The 27307-nt window shown below is 40.9% G+C and overlaps 1 protein-coding gene across 1 annotated transcript; it reads right to left on the bottom strand.

The window, feature by feature from the left end:
- Positions 1 to 739: 739 nt before the first annotated feature.
- Positions 740 to 11241, bottom strand: LOC131228638 (probable inactive receptor kinase At5g67200). The gene is made up of 2 exons (XM_058224432.1): positions 9812 to 11241; positions 740 to 1399 (listed from the first exon to the last, which is right to left on the bottom strand). The coding sequence occupies exons 1-2, from the start codon at positions 11193 to 11195 to the stop codon at positions 870 to 872; spliced, it is 1914 nt and encodes a 637-aa protein (XP_058080415.1). The 5' UTR covers positions 11196 to 11241; the 3' UTR covers positions 740 to 869.
- Between the last annotated feature and the right edge of the window lie 16066 nt (positions 11242 to 27307).

Consider the following 27307-nt stretch of genomic DNA (forward strand, 5'->3'; position numbering starts at 1 on the left):
TTTTCTCATATCGTTTGCCCTTTTTTTTTGTTTCCCCCCTCAAAACCCTAGAGTGGGGCCCACTTGAGCTTTTCGATCAGCATGGATGACACCAATCAGACCTTCCTAACCACCCGATGAAATGCAACCATGAATGGTCATGATCAAGAAAAGAAAATAGGTCCAATGATAGGACCCAATGAACTGCTTATGATTTCATAGAAATGCATTGTTCAGAATCATCAAATGATGCAAACCATTTTATTGGATGGCTTGTAAAATGAACGGTCATAACAAAACGATCACCATCCAGAGGGGCAGGACCGTCTGATCACAGTGATTTTATCAAGGTACACAGCATATGGGCAGACCAGCTGATGTTTGACAACCCCAGACATTCAAAGCAATTACTTGTATGCTACCAAAAAAAAAAAAAAAATAAGAAGGAAGCATGTATGACTACAATATATTACATTACATTGATAGAAGTAACAAACAAAGGATCAAGGAGCCCTGCCCGACCACATCCCAATATGGCACACGTGCAATACCCAAGTTTTTTCATTAGGTGGACGACATTGCTTAGATCTCCTGGCCCAAAATTCAGGCCATTTCATTCAAGCTAGCCAGCATACAAATCCAACGAATGGTCTAAGAAGAATGAGTGATTCTAGCCATCCCTATGTTCCTACTATGTATGTCATTGAGTGAAACACATCCATATTTTTTTGGCCAGAAGATTTTGATGTGGCCCACCTGATGAAAAGTTAAGATCTAATACGTTTGTCACATTGGCATGTATTCCGTGCATGTGGAGCTTAGCAAACATCCAAAGGAATATACATTACAAAACATAGTCGAATTTAGACCGGTCATCTCCTAGTAAAATTTCAGTCTCCCAGTTCTGTTTCTTTCACTTCTCGAATCATCTTCAAAACCTGCCATGTGGTGGGCCTTTGATCTGGCAACCGACGGATGCAAGCGATCGCAATGTCAAGGAGCAAGGTGAGGTGATTGTACTCACTATCTTCCTCCACCCTAACAGAACGGACCCAAGAAACCAAATCTGTGGACATTAGGACGGGCTGTTCCAATGGAGCTCTGCCAGTCGTGAGCTCTAACAAGAGCATGCCGAAACCATACACATCTGATTTTGCAGTTGCCCGCTGAATAGATTTTCGGGTTTCAGGGGCCCTGTAACCATAGTCGGTATCCTCTGGTGTGGCTTCAACCATAGCCATGAGGCAATAGTCAGTGAGACAGGCTTCGAAATCAGGGCCGAGGAGAACGTTCGATGATTTGAGGTTGCCATGGACCAGTCCGGATGCTCGGTGGATGTATTCAAGGCCCTGGGCCACATCCTCAGCAATCTTCAGGCAGGAAGTCCAGTGAAGAGGTTTCGCCCGTGCTGATCTTGAACCTGAGAGTCCCAATGGAGAGGTGTTTAGTTGAAAACAGAGAAATGATTACAGTGGCTGGTATATCATAGCATTAGGAACATGGATGGTTCTGATTATCTATCTTGTCATGTAGATCCCAATGAAGTAACCATGCTGCCGAGATCCTATGGGTCGGATACGCACCTAATAAGTTACTTTTTAACTTAGGTTAAGTTAATAAGTAACTTATTTATGTTAGTTTGATAAGAATGGTTGTAAAAGTAACTTTTGTGATGAAAGTTGCTTTTTATTTTGCTTTTCAACTTTGAATTTTCTACCTCTCTTTTTCTTTCTCCTCGTGTAATGAATGGTCCGTACTAAAGGAGTCCCCACATGATGGGTGGTCCACATGATGTGTGGCCCACATGATGGACGGTCCACATCAAAGGTGGGCCCCACATTATGGATGACCCACATGATGAATTGTCCACATCAAATGTAGGCTCCTAATAATGAATGAATGGTCCACAGCCAAAGCAAGCTCTACGTGATGAATGACCCACATTAAAGGTGGGGCCAGTAGGATGGATGGTGTATATCAAAGGTGGGCTCCACATGAGGGGCGGTGCATGCTAAAGGTTGCCCCACATGATGGGCGGTGCATGCTGAAGGTTGCCCCACATGATGATCAATAACATTAAAGATGGGCCTCACATGATGGATGACTCGCATTAAGGTGGGCCCGGACTTCAAAGTTGGGCCTTGCATGATGAACAGTCCACATTAAAGGCGGGCTCACATGATGGACAATCCACATCCAAGGTGGGCCCCACATAATGGATAACCCACATAGAAGGTGGGCCCCACAAGGTGGATGGTCCACATTGAAGGTAAGCCCCTAACAATGGACAGTTAACTTTAAAGATAGGACCAAGGTGGGCCCAACATAATGAACGATCCACATTGGGCCATATTATGGATGATAGATATTAAAGGTGAACTCGATAAACTTATAAAGGAAAAAGTAATGATGTTATATTTGAAATGAAACATGTTTAAAAAAAAAAAAAAAAACTTTTTGGCTAATAAGTGCGTTGTTTACACAACAGACTTATGTATCCAATAAGTATAAATCAAGATAAGCTACTTGAGGCATAAGTAGCTTATCTAAAGTAATTTACAATCCAAACGCCTCTTTCAAGACCACCAAATAAGTTCCTTTGTAACTTATGTTAAGTCATTAAGTTACTTTTTTCATTTAAATTAGTTTGGTGAACATGATTATTAAAGTAATTTATATGCTTAAAGCTACTTATTTTTATATATAATTTTTTCTTTCTTTTAAACTTTTCATTTAAGTTAGTTTGGTGAACATGATTATTAAAGTAATTTATGTGCTTAAAGCTACTTATTTTCATATATAATTTTTTTTTCTTTTAAACTTTTAATCTCTCTCTCTCTCACGGTCCATATCAAAGGAGGCCCCACATGATAGACCATCCACATTGAAGGTGGGGTCCACACAATGAATGGTCAACATCAAAGGTGGGCCCCATATGATGGATCACCCATATTAAAGTAAGCTCACATAATGGATGGTTCACATCAAAGGTTGACCCTAATGATAAATGATTCACATCCAAGGTGAGCCCACATAAAAAGCAACCCACATTGAAGGTGGAGCCCACATGATAGATGATCTACATCAAAGGCGGGCTCCACATGATGGCAAATAATAATGGTGGCCTCCACATGATGGATGGTCCACATCAAAGGTCAATCCTAATGATAAATGACCTACATCCAAGGCAAGCCACATGACTAATGGCCCACATTAGAGGTGGGGCCCATATGACGGACACGTACATCAAAGTTGGGCTCCACATGATGGGCAGTGAATATTGAAAGTGGGCCCACATGATGGATCACCAGCATCAAAGGTGGGCCCTACATAATGGACAATTTACATTAAAGGTCGGCCCCTAATGATGAATGGCCCCATATCTAATGTTGGCCCTACATGATGGGCGACCCACATCAAAGGTGAGGCCCATATAATGTACGATTTATATCAAAGGTTGGCCCCACGTGATGGAGGGTGGGTGTGAGGGAGACCAAACAAATTTGAGGGATAAATATTTATGATGTTGGAAGTTGTTGTGGGTAAAAATGGTCTGACCACTCATGGGGTCGGCTGGAACTCACGAGCACATGCTTCTGAGTTAAAGGGGCTCCTGAACAATCATTCCAGATCGTTCTAGGAAGAAGTCAAACTTTACACTCTTGAGCCTTGTCCTTGCCATTATACATATTCGAGCTTCAACCAAGCTTATCTGTTTGAGCCTCGACCAAGCTTATATGTGTATCTTTAGAGATAGTCCAATTGTACGCGACCAGAAGATAACCAGGAGACTGATCAGCTCGATGAGATTAATAGGACGGCCTATCAAGAATAGTACGTATCGTCGAGGAGACGGGTCCATGGGTTCGCTTCTTATGCTTGGATCATAGATGAATTGTAGTACATGATGAGTCGATCGGATGGAAATCTGCTCGGTCAACCTTCAAATCAGCTCAACTCGACTCTAGCCTGAACAATTGAGAGTTCAGCTCAGCTCGGCCCCAACTACCCGTTGCATGATTCAAGGGTCAACTATATCAACACTTATCATTTACATAAATCTCACGTAACGATTGAAAAATTGAAGCCAAGATTGCGCCTAAGATCACGAACTAATTCTCACCTACCTTCACTATACATAAGGGGTTCACCTACATGAAAAGGTACTCAAAATCTCTCACCGGAAACCCCTTGACATTACCAGACCCATATTCGTAGCTTGACTTTGGCATCGGAGGGTCCCCTGCTTTAGCCAGGGTCTCCTTTGTCTTTTTCTTGTGCAGGTGCTTGAAGGTCCAACAGCTCAGCGATGGTGAACCGGATTTTAGCATCAATAGAAGCTAAACATGCTTTTCTACTTTTTGGTTGATAAGTTTGTTGTTTATAAAACATATTTATCTATTGAATAGGTAGAAATCAAGATAAGCTACTTATGATATAAATAGATTATGTGTGTCACGACATACACAAACAATTGAAAGGGATTAAGCTAAGCTATTTACCATTCCAAAACCAACTACTAGTACTACAAAAGAACTCTTTTTTGTAAAGATGAATGATCACGTACAAGTAGAGTTGTACACGAGCAGAGTTAGCTCAATAACTCGCTCGACTCGACTCGAAAAAGCTTAACTCGACTCGGATCGAAACTGTGTTCGAACCGAGTCGAGCCATTTTTTGGGAGCTCAGAACATTTCGAGTCAAGTCCGAGCTGGACCTAGCTTGACTTGGCTCGACTCAGTATTGAGCTTAACTCGACTCAACTCGAATCGAGTTTTAAGTACATATATAAGGGCTTTAAAAAAAAAAAAAAAAAAAACCCTTATTCGCCCGACCCTAACCCATTTCGCCCAACCCAGCGAGTGTTTAGAGCCCAAATCACCCGACCCTAACTCATTTCTCTATCCCTTTCACCCAAATCGGTCGTCCGTTCACCCAATACTCTCGCCATTCTCCACCGCCTGGCAAAATTCCTCCTTCTAGCGTTTGTCTGGACGACCTCCTCTCCCAAAGTGAGTCCTCTTAGTGAGGGTCAAATATTACATATTAAACCCCAGTTATTACCTGATTTTATGTACATGACAATGTTTAACGTTTTATTTTAATCATGTTTTTGTTGCAATGTGAATTTAAGAGCTTGGATTGAAAAAGGTGTTAAAAGCATGGATTTGATGCTCAAGAATCACCAGGCAAGGGACGGATCTTAGGGGACCGAGATCGAAGAATTCACACGCCAAAGATTCGAGAAAACTCAGTGATTGAAGTGAAAGGGGTCTGAAAATCATCCTGAATACAAGATCACAGGGTTCCCACCATCCGTTTAGCTTAAAACTTTATATCTGGCTTGAGGACCCCAAATTAACCGTACACGTCGAAATTCAGCCCTTGAATCCTTGTGGAAGTTACCCAACGAACAGATCAACCTATAAATCATTGATTTGGGACCCACCTGATATCTGGATATGCTTCAATTTAGGTCTCAACCCCTTAAATTGGATAGAGGAGAGGATGAACGGAGCGAATTTCTCATAAACATCACAGTCAGGTTGACCCCACCTAGGGATGTGCGTGTGCACAGCAGGTGCACACACGCACCGCACCGGACCGAGAAATCCGGTCAAGGGTCATTGACACGACCCGAATTGCGTTTTCGCAACAGCTAGCGGACTCACATTCGCTGGGACGTTTAGTGGGCCACCACTATCGCTCGTACGGACGATCCGGACCGTCCATTTGATCCAGGGGGTGGCCAAGATCATACCCATGGTGATCTTTTGGTTCCATACACGTGTACACACGCAGATCGCCACCAAACGCAAGATGAACGGCACGGTGATTTGATACAGTCGGCCACACCAAAACTTGACCAAAACTACCCCTTTATGACTGAAATCTCGCCGGGAATCCAATGGACGGGGTGGATTTCTCAAAAACAACACTGTGGAGACCACCGAGCATCTCAACGGAAGGAATTTCGCAAGATCGCACGTTCTGGAAGAACGGGACTTCTGGGCAGTTGTACGACCACGATCGCAGTCGGATATGTGATCCGGACCGTCCAAAAGATGCAGAGGGTGGGCTTGAACCCCACCGTGGAGTCAGAATTGAGGTTTGGGACGATTAGCGTCCCAAAACTCATTTCAAACGCAAGTTCTTCTGCGTTTTCACGTGCGCGATAGGTGTTGTGTAAAGAGCCTTCGCAGGCAGTTTCTAAAAACGCCCAACCATCGACTGTATATCCCTTATAAAAGGGAGGACGTGCGCAAGCTGTGGGGAGCATCAGGAAGGAGAACGTGTGAAGAGCAAGGGAGAGAGAGAGAGAAAGAAAGTGAAAGCCATCATTAGAGTTTTTTTTTTTTTTCTTCCCTTAGTTTATTTTATGATTTATTTAGAGATTTTAGTCAATCATGTCTATGATCGGCTAAACCTCTTAGATAGGGTTAAGAGGTGAAGCTTGTAGTGTGATGGGTGTGTTTGGTTGCTTTGATTCATGTTGATGAACCTTCTTTGATTTTAATTTGATTATAAGATATATTTTCAGTTTTTAATGGTTTATTGTGACTTAAATTACAATAGATCTGCGATAGCTTTGAGTATGTTCTTTTTATTATTATGATTATGAAGTTAGGAAGCTCTGTTGTTCACCATCGTCTCATGGATATGGTTGGATGATAGAATCCTTCCCTACGTTCATAACTCTCTTGGATTGAGTGTGGGTTGGTTAAATTCTGTTTTTTGTTTTGTCTCACGGGCATAGTTTTGTGATGGAATCAATTCTAATTCTCATACTTATCATCTCTTGAAAACTGGATCAAAGGAAGTTTAGATTTGATTTTTAATGTTATATCTTCCAATTAGATGAAGATGAGACTCTAAATCCAGTTGTGTTCTTGAATTAAGCATAGATCTCCCTAATTTCTACAAGTGAATCCTTAGAATCCCTAGTTTCCCATCTTTAAATTTCACAAGTTTTAGTTAAAATTATTCACCATTATTCTCTTAAAATTTCTTAGTTCAGATTACATATACTTTTAGTTCTAGTTCTGGTTACTTTCAGATTATGTACAAGGTTCAATTCTTATGGATTCAACTTCGGTCTTACCGAGATTATTACTACATCGCAGCCCTATACTTGAGGTAGTGAACACCTCTCCTCCCCTTTCTCCATTTTTTTCGGCAAGTAGCGTCCATCTAAGTAGCGGAACCTATCCGACTAGTAACCGCTGGCTAGGTGGCTCTGGTACAGTCGGACGAACATCTGGTTTAGTCGAACGAGCCCATCCGACTAGCGACCACTTGACTCGAAAACTCAGATTGAACTCGACTCGAACTGGACCAAGCTGCTAGCCGAGCCAAGCACAAGCTGTTACAAAGCTTGAAGGCTAAGCCGAGCCGAGCAGGAACTAAGACTCAAGCTGCCTAGTCAAGCACGAGCCGGGCAAAGCTCGGCTCAGCTTGACTCATGTACAACTCTACGTACAAGTGATTTATGGGGAGAGATTGTACATCGTGATCCATCATTTCGGTTTGTATAAGTGGGCCCATGATTCAATTGTACAAAATTGTTATTATAACGGGACTTGAGGGATAGCCCATGCACGTAGCCATGAGTTATTGGCCCTTTATTGGTTGGATGAGAACCGGTGTTATGTCTTTGTCCTTTCATTCTTATCAGTTTCTCTGATGTGCTCCTACTGAGGGTCCACGACTTGTCCGTTTTGAAGATTTTTAATGCATGGTCCAGACAATGGGCCCACTTGTGCAGTAGTGCACAATCACTCAACCTATGCAATTTATAATACCTCCTGATAGAGAGTACATATTTGGATTAAATCTTGAAAAGTTATGATTTTATTTTAATTTAAAGAGGAAAATTCTTAACTTAGGAAAATTAAGGATACAATGACAAGGTTTGCAAATATGATTTTCCGTGGACCACATCGATCATCATGAACAAGGGAATGTATCGTCCCGTAACACCCTTGAACAGGGATGTTCCAGGCCAACACGGGCTAATACAGTCATATCGATCATGGTCGATACGGTGCGATCGAGCCATCGTTGCACATGGTGCTGCGTGTAATCTAAGGACGCGACTTGCCTCTGTCCCCGGCCATGGGAAGTTCCTGTGGTCGGAAGCTATGTGGGACTCACAGAGATTTCCATCACAAATCCATTCCGTCCATCAGTTTTGTAGGACCACTATAGTGTAGGAATTCAAAAATCAGGTAGATCTAAAGCTTATGTGGGCCACGCCCCACGAAAAAGCAGAGATTGAATGCCTACCAATGGAAACTTTGTGGGGGCCACAGAAGTTTTGTATCAGGATTATATTATACCTACAGTTTATCTGAGTGGTGACGACCCTGTGAAGGGTTTGGATGGCATATAAACATCATGGTGGGCTCCAAGAAGGTTTGGACAGTGGATGTTTCCGTTCCAACTGCTTCATGTGGTGTGGCCCACCTGATTTTGAGATCTGCCTTATGTTTGGACTTCAATCCTATTGTTGTATTGTGAAACTTGTGGACGGAGTGGATTTCTCACAGGCATCTGTATGGCCCCACGTAGCTTCTGACCACTGGAACTTCATGTGGCGGAGACAGGCAAGTCGCGTCCAGTGATCTAGTACATTGAAAACCTTCCCATGCAACTAATTGCACGTGTGGACCACAATCCATATAATCATCTGGAGATTCTGGACTGTCATCCAAACCATCCAGTTGGTGGCATGCAAGAATGGATGGACAAGATAGAAGATGGGTGCAGCCCCAGATGTTTATAACCATATGATTGCCGTGACATTTTGTGTAGTACCAAACAATGAGTAGACTGTACCCAACGGACGGTCCAGATGGGTGATGTGGATGCAAACAATTCGAAATGAAACTAGGCACATGGAGGTTTCCCATATACTTGGCCCACCAACTGATTTCTCGTTAGAATTATTGCAGCCATTATTGGGAAAGAAAATGGGCCAGGGCAGGCTGTACACTCCAACGTTAGTTTTAAACCACTTAAAACAGAGAAGGTCTGACGTCCAACCGATTGGAACACAAGTTCCGATCCAACCAACCAGTTCAATAGACTGATAATGAGGATCACCTTGTACAAAAATCAGTTGCATCCACTCATTGAGTGGACCACACTTGTATTTTGCAACTTATCAATGGCTAAAAATTTCTTTCCATGGTGTGGTCAATCTGATGAGTAGATGGAGCTGAATTTTGAATTAGGTGATCCTCATGGTAAGGCCAACCTATTGGAAGGGTTGGATGTAGCGTGCGTATTATAAGTTGGAAATTACCTGATGGGTGGACCTAACTTAGCGGTCCAACCGATTGGACTGAACATGGCATAGTTGTACGACAATCAAGACCGTCCATGATAATACTAACCGTTTGATGTTTCCCTCCGAAGTTGGAAGGGTCACAACGTTTAATCCACAGCACCACAATGGGACTCGGAATAAGGATGGTCTGGGTAGCAGTACATGAGCCCCACATATGTGGACGATGAGTCACCACCATTTTCTTAAATGGTGAAAAAACGAACATGCATGTACGAAATGAAAGCTGTCCATCAGGTGGGGCCACCATGAAGATGCCCCTGACAGACAATCCTGCCGGTCCACTGATTTGCTAATGAAACAAACGTGGAGGAGTAGTGCCCAAGTCCTTTTGCCATCAATAGGCCTCGTCAACTGTACCCAGACTGATCAGTGAACGGTAGCAGTAGCAGAATGCCTTTACTGCTCGACCAGGGCATCTAAACCCGTAGGCCCACCTGATGAACGGCTACGCTTAATTAGCTGAAATAAGAGAGAACTGACCGTGAATTAGAGTGAAGAGGCTGCCATTAGGCTGGTAATCATACACCAGCAATCTCTCTTCCATTGCCTGGAAGAAGGCCCGCAGTGGCACCAGATTCGGATGCCGCAGATTCCCGACTCCTTCCATATGCCTCTCGAACCCTTCCTTGCTCATCCCTCCCATCTTCCTCGCATCTAATCTCTTCACACTTACGATCAGCTGATTCTCCAGGATCGCCTTGTAAGTGGTCCCCACCGTCCCTCTCCCCAGCATCTCAGCCGATCCTCTCATCAGCTGGTCTACCGTGTAAACCTGCGCCTCCCCTGCGCAAAATATCAAGTTCCCGCTCTTCCCCATCTCCAACCCCTCTATCTTCTTCCGATCGGAGACCACAGCCACTGACGCCGCTGATTCTGCGTCGTCCATGACCGAAGAAGCCATCATCGGCGCTGCAATCCTTCGTTTCTGCAGCAGCCTCTTTATGCCAACCGAGGTTATCACTAGGAATCCGATTACAAGTAGAATTCCGACGCAGATGCCTATAATCGCAGCGGCAGTTTTTTTGTGGTTCTTTGAAGACGGAGCCGGCAAGAGAAGTCCTTGCAATTGCCCACTTTGCTCTTCTGCCATCGACGGTGGGTTTGGTGCGATTGAAGAGCTGAAGAACGGAGAATGCGACTGGCATTGCTTGTGAATCATCTCGCCACAGAGGCCAGGGTTCCCGGAAAACGCTGACGTGTCGTCGAAAGATGATAGGATCGGAGTCTCTGGGATCGCGCCGGAGAGCTCGTTGCTGGAGAAGTTGAAAATCCGGAGAGATGATTGGTTGAGCGGGGGGATCGTGCCGTTGAACCGGTTCGACTCGAGTCGGAGGTAGTAGAGGCGGCCGAGCGTGACTATACCGGGCAGGATCGGGCCGGAGAGGTTGTTGTTGGAGAGATCAAGGATTCGGATGCGGTGGAGTGTGAGGATCGACGATGGGAAGCTGCCGGAGAAGGCGTTGTGGTCGAGGAAGAGAGTTTTGAGGTTGATGAGTCCGGAGAGGTTGGGAATCGGGCCGGAGAGCGAGTTGTTCTGCAGGCTCAGGACTCGGAGTTGGTCGAGGCGAGTCAAAGTGTTCTCGGCGAAGGAGCCTTTGAGGGGCAACCCCTCGAGGACGAAGCGGACTACTTTCACTCCGGCGCATGTTACCCCTAGCCATTGGCAATGGTTAGAATGCTTCTTGGAAGAGAAAGGGAGGATGTTGCTGATGTCAGCTGAGGCTTCAAAGGAGAGGAGAGCGAGTGCATCGGGCGAGAGTAGAGCCGCATCAGGAAGAAGACTCGTAGCAGCAGATAAGAGAATGAGAGGTTGGAGTGAGAGTATGAGGAGATAAGAGAAAGCAAGCTCTCTCCTCTTCTGCATCGTTTGGGGGATTGCAACTTGCAAGCTCTCTCTCTCTCTCTCTCTCTCTCTCTCTGCATCGGCATTTGACTCATGTATGAGTGTGAAGGAGTTGCTTGCAACGATTCGAGAGAAAGAACATCCGTAGGCACGCAATACGGTTATTTTATATTTTTTAAATGCTTACATTAATCCGTACCGTTCAAACATAAGTCGGGCCAACTATGGATGAGTCGCATGCAAAATGTCATGATGAACGGACCAGATTAACTGCTTGATTAATTGTCATGAATGGATGGTGAGAATATTACCATTCGACGTTTCATATTCAACTGTTAAATATGTCTAAGTCAGAATGTAAGGTCGTTATCAATATGTTTTCGATGGGTAACACGTCTAACGCAGGAATGCTAACTGGACGGTTTGGATTGAGCTGTTCTACGAATGTGCACGGCGATACATGCATGTGCTGTATGGTCGTACTTGCTAGTATTCACGGAAAGAAAAAAGTGAGGTCGGGGCCGATCAACGAGACCAGGGAATGAAACGGTAGAGCCGGAATAACGGAATATGGTACATCCCTCTCTCCAGAGTACAGGTAGCACGGTTATGTGCTGATCTGGACCGTCCATATTGTATGATCTATGACTGATGGATTATGTTTAAAAATTCATACCTATTGAGTGGTTCTATCCTTTACTTTGACTTTCCAATTTCCGATACCGAATGTTTTACCATCTTGATTTTTTTTCTAGCTGTTTTTGAGTGCCACTGATCAGATGGTTAGGATCGTTAATTATATGTATATTTTAAATATATAATATATAAAGGATAGGAAAATAGATGGACGGTCTAGATTGAGATTTCACACTTCGACGTCTGCTATCGAGAGCTGGATTTATCACTGTATTACGCTCCTACCGTCTCCTCCTTATCATCTGCTACGAGGCCGAGCATTACGTGACGAGGCCGTGCTACAGAGCAGCTGGCGTTGCGCAAGCTCAGCATCACGTGAAGGGGGAAAGAGCGCATGAGTTTGAAAAGTATTGAGGATATTCGCGCGTGAAGAGATCGAAGAGGTGATTCACGTAGCATGTGATTACGTGGCACTCAAGTAAGATATCTGATCAATTAATCAAGGATACAACATCATGATCGTACTCCTGATAAAAGATAAAATTATGATAAACATCACATGTTAAAATTGTACGTAACAAAAGGATGGTTTGGAAAGATAAAAACAAAAAAGAAAGAAATAAAGAGAAAAAACCAATAGCATGCTACTTGAGGATCTCACTTGATGAATGGCCTGGATCTTGTAAAGGCGTTCTAATTTTTGATTTCTACTCAAATCACCACTGGTGATAACCCTTCTCGAGTGCCTGTGTTGGGAATCCAGGACCCTCCGTGTGTCGCCGCGCACGGTGGCCACGTGCTGAAATGGTCCGACGATTTGAACCGTCCATAATCTTCTTATTTCTATAAACAGTCAACTTTCCGGACGCGGATTAGCTACTGACGGCTTCAGTAGCTAAAATCCCTGCTGAAGTGACGTCAGCAAGTTCTGTGGCCCACCATGATGTATGTGTTGTATCCACACCGTCCATCCATTTGGCGAGATCATTTCTTAAAATCAGCCCAAAAAAAAAGCAGATCCAAAGCACAAGTTGACCTCATTACATCGTTACAAAAAACAGTGGAGACAGTAACGTAACCATTGAAACCTTTCTAGGACCCTCCGTGATATTTATTTGAGTTCCAACCCGTGCATAAGTTCACACACACATCGAGGAAGCGAAAACACAAATATCAACTTGATCGAAAATTTTTGTGTCCCCTATGAAGTTTTTAATGGTAGGCGTTCAATCCCACTGATTTTGTGGTGGGGTCTACTTGATCTTTTGATATGCCTCATTCTCTGTCTCATGTCTTAAAATATCTAACCAAGTGGATTGACAGTGTGGATACAACATTGGTGGGGCCACATAATTTGGTGCCATCACTTCAGCGGGAGATGGCACCGAAGCTGTAAGTAGCTAGAGGTGTACATGGGCCGAGCTAGCTCGGTTAGCTCACTTTACTCGAAAAAGCCCGGTTCGAGTTTGAAAATGAGTTCAAGCTGAGTTTGAGTTGGCCCCAGCTCAACTCAACTCGAACCCAACTTGAATTGAACTCAAATCAAACCAGTGGTGACTAGGTTACTTTGATATTGATGTTGCTCACCAAGTGTTTGATAAAATGACTCGACGAAGTGTGGCCGGTGGCAAGGAAGGTATGTATATGAAACAAATATTCTTTTTTTTTTTCTTGATTTTGATGTTCTTTGTCTTCTTCCTATGCTGGGTGGACCAGATTTTTGCATCAACAAAAGCTAAAGTGATAATCCTCACTTTATATTTTCAAAGTTGAAATTGACCATTTGAAAGTTTTTGTAACACTCCGGTTTTTGAACCCGAGTATATGACTCATTCTCCAAAAATGCGAGTGTTAGCTTTTAAAATTCAATGTAAACTTGAACCGCTTATCATTAATCAGAGTTAGTAGCAACTGTTGGCGGAGTAAATCACGTATTGTTCTCATCATCACAAAATTTCAAATGTAGCACCCATACAGGACTTATACAATCTCAAATAATAAAGTTCAGTAAATGGAAACATGAATCTACATCTAATGGTGGAGCTCAATATGGGCCACAGGGATCCCGTCTAGCTCCTCAGCTACCCAATCTACTCTAGCGACCCAATGAACATCATCGGCTTACTCTACACCTGAATCAACTGATATGGTTTAATAGCGTCAATGACTATCGTAGTGAAGAACACCCTCTAAGATTACACACTCATCATTCATAATCTAAGATAGATCGCAAGCTATGAGCATAGATATATCAAGCAGCATAATTCATAATCATGATCATATACTCAAAATTAAGATAATCAACATAATTTCATCATTAGCAAAACATAATAACAATCACAATGCAAGTAACTGTATCCAGATAGCCAAATAATTAATCATACAATTTCTTATTACACCTGAAAATCACATTATACGTGAACACCGCAAGATGGCTAGAAAATCGATAAGTGAACTCCCGCTTCACCCAGAAATCATGGTACAAGTAAACTCTAAAAAGTGAATAGAAAATCAAGCTTTAAAACTCTACTTCACCCGAAAATCATATCGTACGTGAACTCCTCAAGATGGATAGAAAATCGATAAACGAACTCCCACTCCATCTGAAAATCATGGTACGACTAAACACTGTAAGATGAAGAGAGAACAACATACAAACATCTACTTCACTCGAAAATCATTTCGTACGTGAATACCATAAGATGACTAGAAAATCGATAAGCGAACTCTCGCTCCACCTGGAAATCACCATACGACTGAACACCGTGAGATAAAGAGACAATCAACATACAAACTCTAGACCACCCGGAAATCATATCGTACGTAAACATTGCAAGATGGCTAAAAAATTAATAAGTGAACTCCCTCTCTACCCGAAAATCACAATACGACTGAACACCGCAAGATGGCTAGGAAACAAACATACAAACATCTACTTCACCCGAAAATTATATCGTACGTGAACACCGCAAAATGACTAGAAAATTGATAAGCGAACTCCCGCTCTACCCAGAAATCACAGTACGACTGAACACCACAAGATGAAGAGATAACAACATACAAATTCTAAACCACCCGAAAATCATATCGTATGTGAACACCGCAAGATGGCTAGAAAATCGATAAGCGAATTCCCGCTCCACCCGAAAATCACAATACGACTGAACACCGCAAGATGACTAAAAAACTAACAAGATATGTGAATATAACAAATATGCCATAAAAGGGCGTTAATGTTCCATCAAAGCCACAAAGGGTAAATAAGCAATTTAAGCCATGTAGGGAAAATATGCGGTTCATGCTACGTAAATCAAATATAAACCGTAAGATGGTAAGTTCATAATAGGTTCCATTTAATAAATCATATAAGCGCAAGTAGCAAGCATACAGTTAATTAACAAATATACAACTAAAGATAGCATGTTATCATTAAATCATTTATGCTTGCTATATTTAAAAACACATGTTCATTATCTAATACAGGAATCAAGTGCGCTACAGATTGACATATTCATATAGTAAGATAAATAATTCAATGAGAAAAATCAAGGCAACATATTTGTCTAGATTGATGAATTTAAGTGGGAAGCTCAAATGGTGAGTCCTCACCTTTGGATATCAGTTTTCATAGTCATAAGGTTTGAGTGCGTGAAGCAGCTTGAATTAGTACTCATTGGTTACTACAAGGAGGCTCGTCACCCCAACATAGGCCGACAGCTCAGATACGGTATCCCATACCATCATGTTTGGTTCATGTGTCTTAGTAGGATCGTATCGTACTAACGGTTATGAATAGACTTATCCATTGGAAAATGGGGTATCCTAGATTCTATTTAATCGTGTCACACATTTTGAACATACATGATCAGTCGGCTAGTGAACTAATTTGATTGACTTATGAGAACCCCGACACAACTGATATTGGGTGCAACCGTCCCGTGTAGTCCATCTACTGTCAGTTGTCTGTGTTCAACTCGGGTCGATCGAATAAACCTAGGGTGGCCAACCTAACTTAGGCCATCCTTTAGTTTAAAAACTTTACCTACTGACCCAACATCATAATCAATTCTAATATCATTATAGACCTAACAACTCATCATGCGATCATTGCGAGGTTTCATAAGAATCATAAATTCAACAATGTAAACACTTGGGCATTTCATTAAACATGTGAGCCTTAATAGAGTAATACATTCATTTAAGTTTTTAATCAAACACATGAGCATCAACAAATCAACACATTCAATCTAGAGTTCAATCAAACATATGAGTATCATTAGAATAACACATTTAATCATTTAGGTATTTTATTGAACATGTGAGCATGCATAAACAAGCAATGACACATATTACAATCAAACGCGAAATATGAACATGCTAGTTATTTACAAATAATTCACCATAACAAATCATTAACTGAGACCTTCAAGGGTCGATAAATGGAAACCTAGGCATAATAGTTTGTACCTTGTGACGATTCACCCGACTCACGATGCTTGTAGGGTTAGGGTATTAGGGAAAGATCATCAAAAGACCTAAACAAGCATACGAGCTTGTGAGATTAGAGATAAATAACTATTGAACCATAAATTACAAGTGAGATTCAATACTTACATTTAATCGTTGCCGAGAAAGTTTCGACACGGCTCTGGTTACGACAAGACGACTAGAGAGGTGATGAAAAGGTAGAGGTGCACTAACATTCACCCCCAAGCTCTGTCTCTCTTCTCTCTTCTTCTCTTTCTCTTATTTCTTTCTCATTTTTTCTCTTGTTCTAGGCATGAAATTCGTATGGGAGGAGGGGGTGCCCAAACAAGGGCCTTATATAATGCCAAAATTGGTGAAAATGGCCATAAGGGCTAAGTTTTTACTATACTAGCAATAAGGGAGTGTGTTTCTACCCTTTGGGGGCCACTACGAGGTGTAGGAGTCGACACCCATCGTTAGATAGTTGGCCCTAGAGATGATCTATATATAGATACAATCGGCCTGCCATTTGGACACGTTGATTGATGGGCATGATCAGAAGTCTATTTTATGGTCATCGATAGTTGATCGGGGCGGTGGCTATACGGATATGTGTAAGATATTAACTTAGATTATTACCCTAAATTTGGTCATGATCTAACGGTCTGAAATCTACAACTTGGGCAAAGACCGAACGCAGATAAGTGACTTAAATTCTTGATTAATTTCAGGAATATTCACACAACTCATGCATCGACCTTACAAATCCAAGTTGAGCGATTTGAGATAGGATCTTGGCTCGATGTCTTGCAATGGACGTCAAGCCTAGTAAGACGAACATATTTCTATAGCCTTGGGTTTAGTGGCCCACTAACGAGCGGTCTAGAGCTTGTTTGGATAATTAGGGTATTTCATGAATGAATTAGGTATCGAGCTTTCTTGTGCACAATGATTAGGGTTTGAATAAGCTAAGTTTATAGTGTGGCCTATTCGTAACTAGCGAAAATAATGATTCAAACATAATCACAATAAACCGTTGGTACTTAAGTTAAAATGATATTGGGTCAGTTTGGTTTGTTAATTAAGATCTGACCCTTACTTATCTTGACTTTTAGTATGTCTTTATTTAGTTACGGTTGTCTTAATTAGTTAGTGATAGGTTAGTTAGATTTGGACCCCATGTAAACAAATCATGTGGTTAAACTCGGTGTTTAAGTGGTCAGCTTAATTCGTTGGCTTCCTATAGTTGATTAATTGGATTTGTGCGGTTCTTTATTGATACCACCTATGTATAGGCTAATATCAAGTGTTAATGGTTAGTAAGTGACAACGTAAGTTAATTATAATGGAAAAAAGTCAAAGGTTTTTTAAAATTCAAAATATCATAAATCTGGGACGTTGCACAATGTGTCACAAGAACAACTAAAAGAAAAGCGCTAAAGACTGTCATTCGATTTTATCTTTGGTTGGGTGGAATCAATGGGGAATTGACATGTAGATGAACGATTAATCACATTAATTGCATCGGGCAACCAAACAACGCTGCTTTTAACCTTTCCACAAAGCACGAACCGACTTGAAGGGGCAATGTTGTACCCTATTTTTTACTGTCCCTAGAAAAAGCCAATAGGGGGAAGACATGTGGCGTTACACGAGAGATATGAGGTGTATGAAAGATTTTCTAAGATACTTAGCATACTTTTTACAGAATCATAGCTGGTATTGATTTAATGTCGCACGTCCTTAAATGACTGACAAAGTAATGCAGTTGAGAAGATAAAAGCTTGATGCATGATCTAAGAGTAAGCCATCATCGAGAGGAACAAAGCTTGGCTGAGAGAAAAGGAACAATTAAAAAGAAAAATGCAACAAGAGAAGAATCTAGCTGGCGACTCTTTGGTTGCCATAATTGTCTGATAAAGAAGAGAAATGTCCAACGGAATAACTGCAACAAAGATATATAAATAATTAGAGGATTAGTAGAAGAAATCACAGTTAAATCCAATAAACAAATTAAATTTATCTTACTTTAGCATAATCAAGTAGCTCTATCATAGGAGTAGTGATAATCCAATAGTGGTAATCTTTAGTTGTAATTCAAGTTTATACTCATACGCTAGACTTGATCCCTATCCAATACAAGCAATTCTTGATTGTAAGTATTTTTCTTTTGTTTGATTACATTGGTATACTGAAAAGTAATTTCTTGTAGAAGGTAAGGTACAACTCATTCTTGAAGGAAGAACCCCACCCTCTAACTATCGCCTGACTATTGCAAATATGTTGCGAGTGGTTGGTTAAGCTTGGGTAAGCAACTAATGTCCTCAAATTCTGATCATATATTGTCAAGTTAAATGTATTTGCCTATTTCAGCACTTGGGGTCAAAGTTGATGAGTTTGAATCGAGCCGTTATATCGATTATATCATATGACTACACACACCATACGTGACATAAATAAACCTAAGTGCATATACTAAATGTTTTTATTTTTGACCCACGTGATATTCGTGACATGGCCCACCATCTTCATAGCTGAAGTGAAACATCAGAAGAAATATGTACGTTGCATGAGAAAGTTCCCATGTAACATTGCCTGGGAACATTTTCTCTTCAAAGAAGGCAGATCCCAGGCATAAGTGGACCAATGAGGATTAAACTCCCAACCACTAATCTTTCTGGTTTTTATTAGGTCAGTGTTTGTGTTTTCACTTTCATCCAGTTCTATGCGATTTTGAGAACAGGTTGAAGGCAAATAAACATTAAGTCAGGCTCTAAGAAAGTTTTAATGGTGAGTTTCATTATCAGCATTGCTTCGAGAGGTGCTGTGCACTTGAGCTTTTGGATAGCCTCAAATTTGAACTCATGTCCGGAGAATGGTACGTCAGAATGGATGGATCCCGTGGATAAGGCACATTCATTGAGGCAATCTAAGACCCCAGCCGTGAGTTGACGTGGCAAAGCTTTTATAGCCTGACCATGATGAGTCAAATCCGAAGCTTAAGTGGACCACACCACAAAAGGCATTGATGACAAATGACACCCACCTTTGAAACCTTGCTAAAGCTCACCACGATGTTATTTTCCATCCAACCTATTCATGAGGTAGTACCAACTTGGATGAAGGAAGAACACAAATTTCAGCTTTATCCATAAGCTAGTGGTAAGCGTTCGTTCCTGACTTTTTTTGAGGTGTGGTTTACCTGAGCTTTACAATAGTCTCATTCTAGGATCATGTACTAAAATGATATGACAGAATAGATTGATGTAGAGTGGTTTGTAGACAGTTTCATGGCCAAGGTAGAACAGAAATATCCTGGTCAATGACATAAGTGATCCAGACCATTAGACTTTAAATTGAGTGTGTCTGGAAATTTGGAATGAGTTATCAGATGTAAAATATATGATTTTAGGGTAAAATTGTTGGGTTTATAACCTAATTTCTTCCTGATGTGTGGCTGTAGCCACTGTAGAGAAAACTGAAACTTGAAGAAGAAGAGAACTTGGAAGAGAGAACTGCTGCTGTATTTCTTATTAAATAAAATCGTATTACACTGCTGCCTTTTATAGGCTTTCTTCTTATGTAAAATGACTAATCTATCCCTGTCTAGAAACATCCTAGGGGTAGCTAAAGAAAGAAAAAAATCCAGAAAATATCTACTGTATATCTTCACCAGCTAGCAAACTAGACTTAGAAGAAATCTCACAGCTAGCATGCACAGCTAGCTCAAAAGATACGTATACGGTTTTGGATTTACAAAAAAATCCTCCACCGTATCGAACACTCCCATTCAAACCAAAACTGACTTCATTCCAAGCATTGATCTAAGTCTCCTGAATGTGTCAGTTGGCAATGCTTTGGTGAAGATATCTGCCACTTGCTTAGTGGTGTGACAGTATTCCAGCTTTACCAATTTCTGCTTTACTTAATCTCTAAGAAAGTGATATCTTGTGTCGATGTGCTTGCTCCTTCCATGCTGAACTGGATTTTTGGCAAGTTCGATTGCCGACTTGTTGTCCACATATATAATAGTGGATTCCTCCTGTAGATGCTTCAGCTCCTTTAGTAGATTCCTTAGCCAGATCGCCTCACATACAGTGGATGAAGCTGCTACGTACTCAGCTTCACATGTGGACAGGGCGACCACACTCTGCTTCTTTGAATTTCATGTGAATGCTGTCGTTCCGAGATAGAATACATAGCCAGTGGTGCTTTTTCTCTCATCTTAGTCACCTCCCCAATCACTGTCTGAATATCCATACAGCATTGCTTCATCATCTTATGGATAAAAGAGACCGAATTCAATAGTCCCTTTGATATACCTCAGTACTCGTTTTGCAGCTAGCCACTGTGACTCTTTTGGGGCTTCCATATACCGGCTTAGAAGCCCAACACTGTAGACTATATCTGGCCTAATGATTGTGAGGTACCTTAAGCTTTCGATTAGGCTCTTAAGTAGGGTTGGGTCGATGTTTCTTCCTTCTCCATCTCTTGTGAGCTTCAGGCCTGTTGTTACAGGTGTATTTACGGCTTTACAGTCGACCATCTGAAACTTCTCAAGAAGTTCCTTTGTGTACTTCTTCTGAGATATGTAAATGCCGCCGACTTGTTGCTTTACTTCAATGCCCAAGAAGAAAGACATCAGTCCACCAGCAGTCATTTCGAACTCTTTGAACATAGCCTGCTTGAATTCTTCAAACATCGCCTGGTTGTTCCCAGTGAACAGCAGATCATCAACATATAAACAAGAGATAAGCATATCACCATGGGCATTCTTCTTTGTGTAGACGACATGATCATACGGACATTTGACGAAACCATTCTCTTGAAGATAACCGTCGATCCGTGCATTCCAAGCACGGGGAGCTTGCTTCAACCCATACAGGACTTTTTTCAGCTGATACACCTTGTGTTCCTCCCCTTGCATGACAAAGCCTTCAGGCTAGTCAACGTATACTTCTTCTTCGAGTACCCCATTTAGGAATGCAGATTTCACATCCAGTTGGTAAATCATCCAACTGTGATGAGCTGCAAGGGAGATAATCATTCTTACAGTGTCAAGGCGAGCAACTGAGGCGAAAACTTCTTCATAGTCTACCCCATATTTTTGTTTATAACCTTTAGCTACGAGCCTTGCTTTATATCGTTCGATCTTACCATTGGCATTCTGTTTGATTTTGTGCACCCATTTGAGACCAATGGTCTTCGGACTTTTGGGGAGTGAGGTCAACTCCCATGTTCGATTCTTCTCAATGGCATGAATCTCTTCTTCCATAGCGTTTCTCCAACATTCTTCATTCATAGCCTCCTCGAATGTGAGAGGCTCGTGGTCTGCATACAGGCAGAGTAAATTCACTTCCTCGGTTTCTGCATAGATGTCGTTGAGGCTTTTCATTTTAATAGGAGCCAAGGGTGAAGGAGAATCAGATAAAGATGTGCTGGATGAATTCTGATTTGATAAAGTACTTCCAGGAGAGATGGAGCGTATTCCTGGACTTCTGCGATCCGAAGGGGGTGATGTGGGTGTCTGCTCTTGCTTCTCATGTCTCTCTTCTTCGTATTCTTCGACCTCGACCTGCTTTTCTTTGGCCGAGTTTTCCTCATTCCATTTTCATGCTTCTTCCTCACAAAATCCACATCTCTACTCACCACCAGCTTATTGGTTAGTGGGTTGTAGAGCTTGTATACCTTTGACTCTTCGCTGTAGCCGATGAAGATGCACTTCTTGCCACGATCATCAAGCTTTTTCCTTCTTGCTTCTGGAACTTGAGCGTAGGCGACACACCCATAGATCTTAAGGTGTGCCACGCTCAGCTTGTATCCACTCCATGCTTCTTGCGGTGTCTAGAATCTGACACTCTTAGTCGGACACCTATTGAGGAGATAGGCAGTACATGCAATTGCCTCTGCCCAGAAATTCTTTAGCAGACTTTTCTCCTTCAGCATGGTCCTCGTCATATCGAGGATGGTGCGGTTCTTCCGTTCCGCAATTCTATTTTATTGTGACGTGTACGCTGCAGTATGTTGTTGCTTAATGTCATGTTCCCTGCAATATTCTCGAAAAATATTTGAGGTATACTCCCCACCTCTGTCAGATCGAAGGGTTTTGATTTTAAGACCACTTTCTTTTTCAACAAGGGCCTTAAAATTTTTAAAAATAGTAAAAGCAGCAGACTTCTCTTTGATTACATACACCCATAATTTTCTACTGAAATCGTCAATAAAGGTAATAAAGTATTTATTACCTCCAAGAGAGATTGGATCTAATGGTTCACAGATATCAGTGTGAACCAATTGCAATGGTTCTCTTGCTCTTCGGGATACTCCACTCGGAAAGGAGTTCCTTTGTTGTTTTCCAAGTGTGCACGCCTCACACACATGTTCTGGAGCTTCAATAGTAGGCAAGCCATGCACCATGCTTGATGAGGACAGAAGTTTCAGGCCACTGAAATTTAGATGGCCAAAGCGAAGATGCCACATCTAGGAATCATTCTTTGCTTTTCCATAAAAACGCTTCTCAAGCATTGTGTTTATATGGAGAGGAAACATACGATTCTTCGCCATCTGGACTTTTACAATCAAACATCCATGCATATCTCTAATGGAAAGAGAAGAGTTCTCCATGTGTATGACATACCCTTTTTCGAGGAGTTGTCCGAGACTCAGTATATTACTTTTCATGTTGGGCACGTAATACACATTGGAGATATAGTTTGGAACACTATTCTTCTGAAAGATTTGGATTTTACCTTTACCTTTCACAGGCATTTTTGATGAGTCTCCAAATGTTACATCGTCATGAACTCCTTCTGTGAGTTCCACAAAGAGTTTCTTGTCGCCACACATGTGATTACTTGCACCCGTGTCGAGATACCATACATCCTGCTAATCACTACCTTTCTCTTGTGCAAGGAGAAGTGTGGAGCTTTCTTGTTCATGGCCTGATGCTTCAGCTGTAAGTGCTATAGTTTATATCCCTGTCTGTTGTCAAATTTGTGATGACAAAATCACTGTTATGTTATATATAACTTGCTTAAGTGAAGCTCTTTCAAGGATCAACATTCATGAACAAGCTAAGCTCATAACAAGCAAAGCTCACAAGTACAAGGATCAATCTTGAATGAAAGAACTGCTCACAAGACAAGACTCAAGATCTTGAATGAAAGAACTGCTCACAAGACAAGACTCAAGCTGCAAGACTTCAAGAGGAGTTCAAGGCAGTTTGTACACTTTCAAGATTGAGCTACATCAAGGTTTGATCTACATTAAGACTTCAAGGCTCATACTTCAAGGTCTCTTGTTCCTAATGTTTCAATGTCCATACTTCATGGTTGAGGTTTGATTGACCATAGGTTGACCTTAGAAGTAGGTCATTTCGGATACATAAACCGAATGTTTATTTTACATGTGATTGGTCTGTTCTTCGACTAGTCTTAGGCCTTCTTCAACTAGTCCTAGACTTGCTTCGACCAGTCTAAGAAATTCCTCGACCAGTCGTGAGTTTGTTATAAATTCCGGATAAAATCTGTTAGCCTTCGACTAGTCTAGGAATCTGTTCGACCAGTCGTAGGAACAGTGTCGACTGCTCTTCGACCAGTCGTACAATCTTCGACTCGAAGTCCAGCGAAGATTTTCAGGACCTACGACTAGTCGAAGGAAACCTACGACCAGTCGTAGGTGACCTATGACCAGTCGTAGGAGAGCTTCGACCAGTCGTAGAACGGTCAGAGCATATCCCGCCGAATTTTCTCAAATATCTGTTAGTGCTTCGACTAGTCGAAGAGCACTCTAGACCAGTCGAAGACCCGATCTTCTCACTTATAAATAGTGCACGAATCTTAGAAGAAATCATCGAATTAATTAAAGTATTCAAGCCAATCTTCGTCGAACTTCTGAGAGATAATTCTGTGCTCCATTTAAGCTAAGTGTGCTTATTTAATATTCTCTTTCCTTAGCTTTATTTAATTGATTTTGTTTCTGCTATTCCAATCTGATTTGATAAGAGGAATTGTTATTCCCTTTCTTTGGAATCAAAATCAATTAAGGCAAGCCCTATTTGGTTTAATTTAAAATCTATTAGAATTAGAACCATTGTAATCGAGTACTGGACATTGAACTTGGACATTCAATCATCTACTTTGATTTGGTTCTACCGAGCTGCTACAACGAAGGAGATATTCAGGTATTTTACATATTGTAAACTCCTTTCTATTATTTTGGTTTCTTTCAAGATTTGCCAGAAAAATCTTGTTATATTGGTTATCTGAGGAAAGCCAGGAAAACTCAGAAGTGGGGGGTTTTTTTTTTAATTGTGTAAGCCCACATACAAAGACACAATTGTAAGGGTTTTGGGTGAACCTGGGAAAATCTATTTTTAGTGAACGCTAATATCCCCTGTGTGAGGATATTAGGAGTGGAGTAGCTTTTTGTGTGGCTGTTGTTTAACAGTTGGTGAACACACAGGTGAACCACTATAAACCCTTGTGTTTGATTGATTTATTCTTCTAATTTTTAATTATTCTTTTGTGGGATGTATGTATGGTGGTGAATGTTGTAATTATTTAATTCAAGCTTTGTGAGAATGTTGCAATAGCTTATAATTTATTTTCTGCTATTCCTTTATCGCTTGATTTTCAATTTCATTTGAAAGTTGTTCCAGCAAGGTTGCCCTGCCATTTTTATGGTGTATGGCTGTCCCTAGAACAATACATTTTTAATTACAAGTTATTTCAATTCAGTTTATATTTATTATTGTATTCCTCTTCGGTTTGAGACTTGATACAAAGATCTTTCTAGGAATAAGGTTGTCCTACCATAAACTCTGTTTTTGGTGTAAGGTTGTCCTTAGAACAACGTTTGTATCAACCTCTCAAGATCTGAATTTTGAGGTTATTTTAATTTACTGCATTGTGATTTACTTTGGCTATCATATTCATTTTAATTCCGCTATTATAAGTTTTAATTTGGCATTGTCCTATTCACCCCCCCCCCTCCTAGGACATATAGCTTGGCCTTTTCAAGTGGTATCAAAGCCTAATAGCTCTTTTTTATTCTTGGATTTAATTCCTGAGCTAACGATTTAAGCTATTTAAGATGTCAAATTTTGATAGCCTTTCAGTCACTAGGCCTCCACCCTTTGATGGCTCCAACTATGCCTATTGGAAAGCCAAAATGAGGATCTTCCTCAAATCAATGGATGAAAATGTGTGGTAAGCCACAGTGACTGAATGGAATCCTCCTATCATGGAAGTTACTGGGGTTGATGGTTCAAAATCAATGAAAGTAACACCATATTACCAATGGACCACTCTTCAGAAAAGTGAGAGTAGTGCAAATGCTAAAGCACTAAATGCAATTACTTGCGCACTATCACCAGATAAGTTCAAAAGAATCATTTCCTGTGATACTGCAAAGCAAGCTTGGGATAGATTAGAAATGACACACGAGGGTACTACAATTGTCAAAAAATCTAAAGTCCAACTCCTCACAACCAGATTTGAAGAAATTCATATGGAGGAAAATGAAATGTTTATAGACTTTTACACTAGATTGAATGACATTGTAAACTCAATGTGGGGTCTTGGCGATAAAATCCCAGAAAGTAAAGTGTGTGTAAAAATACTACGCTCACTTCCTGAACGGTTCAATTCTAAAGTAACCGCGATCCAGGAACTTCGTGATACGGATAATATGAGGGTAGAAGAACTAGTTGGTTCACTACAAACCTACGAGTTAAACTTTAAAGCTCCTAAAGGAAAATCTATCGCACTAAAATCTTCTAAATGTAATTCAGAAGAAAATTCTGATTCAGAAGATGATATGGCTCTTTTAGCTAAAAAATTTTACAAGATTTTCAAAAGCAAGAAAAGGGTTGATTTTCAAAAATCAAATGATAAAAAGAAGTTTAGACCCAAATCTCGAAAATCTTTGAAAGATAGTCAATGTTACAACTGTCTAGAATATGGGCACTTAGCAAATAGATGTCCTAAAAGGGACAAACCCAAGAAGAAGGGTATGTTGGCTACATGGGATGAATCATCTGATTCTGAAGGTTCTTCTGAATCAGAAGATTCTGAAACTGAGTCGAGCAATGAGGTTAAAGCTCTTATGACTCTAGCCAAATTCACATTTTCAGATAATGACTCTACAAGTGAAGAAAATCTGAATAGTGAATGTGAAAATGAAGATGATCTTCAAGACGCTTACAATGCCTTATATAAGGAAAGTTGTAAAATTGCTGTCAAACTTAAAATTCAAAAAGAAAAGTTTTCTAAACTCAAAAATTGTTTTGAATCACTTGTCTTAGAAAAATCACAAATTTCAGATTGTTTTGAAAAATCAAAATGTGATTTGGAATTCAAAAACTCACTAATTGTTGATTTAAAATCTGAAATTGAGAATCTTAAAACTGAAGTATCTTCTCTTCTGAGTCTAAAGGACACATGGAAATATGCCCAAGGTGATCCAAAGTTAGAGAAACTTTTATCCGGATCAAGAAAATGTGACGATCGATCCGGGTTGGGCTATGATAAAAATTTACCTCCTAAACAAAAGTATACTCCTCCTATGTTTGTTAAAGGAGAGTCCTCAAACTCAAAAGGGAAAAGTACTTATCAAGATTTTTCTAAAAATTCAAAAACTTTTCAAAAACCTAGAAACAGCCATATCAACTTTAATCAGAAACGAAATCCACTAGCTGAAAAGATAGTTGATTTACTCAAGGAGCTCTTAAAATCTAACTCTATAGGTCATTCCTACAAATGTACACAAAAGAAGACCAACTATGTTCCTAAACCCAAAACAGTTATGAAATGGGTTCCTAAAGTCACCTGCTTGGTTGCTCACACTACTTTCAAAGCAACAAGTCATTCAAAGTGGTACCTAGACAGTGGATGCTCCAGGCATATGACAGGTGACAAAGCTTTATTCACCGATCTGAAAGATATGACTGATGGTTCAGTCACATTTGGTGATGGTAGCAACTGCAAGATTATAGGCCAAGGTACGGTTTAACTTTTTAATCTTCCTGT

The sequence above is a fragment of the Magnolia sinica genome, chromosome 16 (genome assembly GCF_029962835.1).
Source record: "Magnolia sinica isolate HGM2019 chromosome 16, MsV1, whole genome shotgun sequence".
NCBI lineage: Eukaryota > Viridiplantae > Streptophyta > Magnoliopsida > Magnoliales > Magnoliaceae > Magnolia > Magnolia sinica.

Coding starts and splice junctions, on each gene's coding strand:
- LOC131228638 (XM_058224432.1), bottom strand. CDS start 11,195: ATGCAGAAGAGGAGAGAGCTTGCTTTCTCTTATCTCCTCATACTCTCA. Junction 1,400..9,811: donor CCTCTTCACTCTAATTCACG/GTCAGTTCTCTC, acceptor TGGGACTCTCAG/GTTCAAGATCAGCACGGGCG.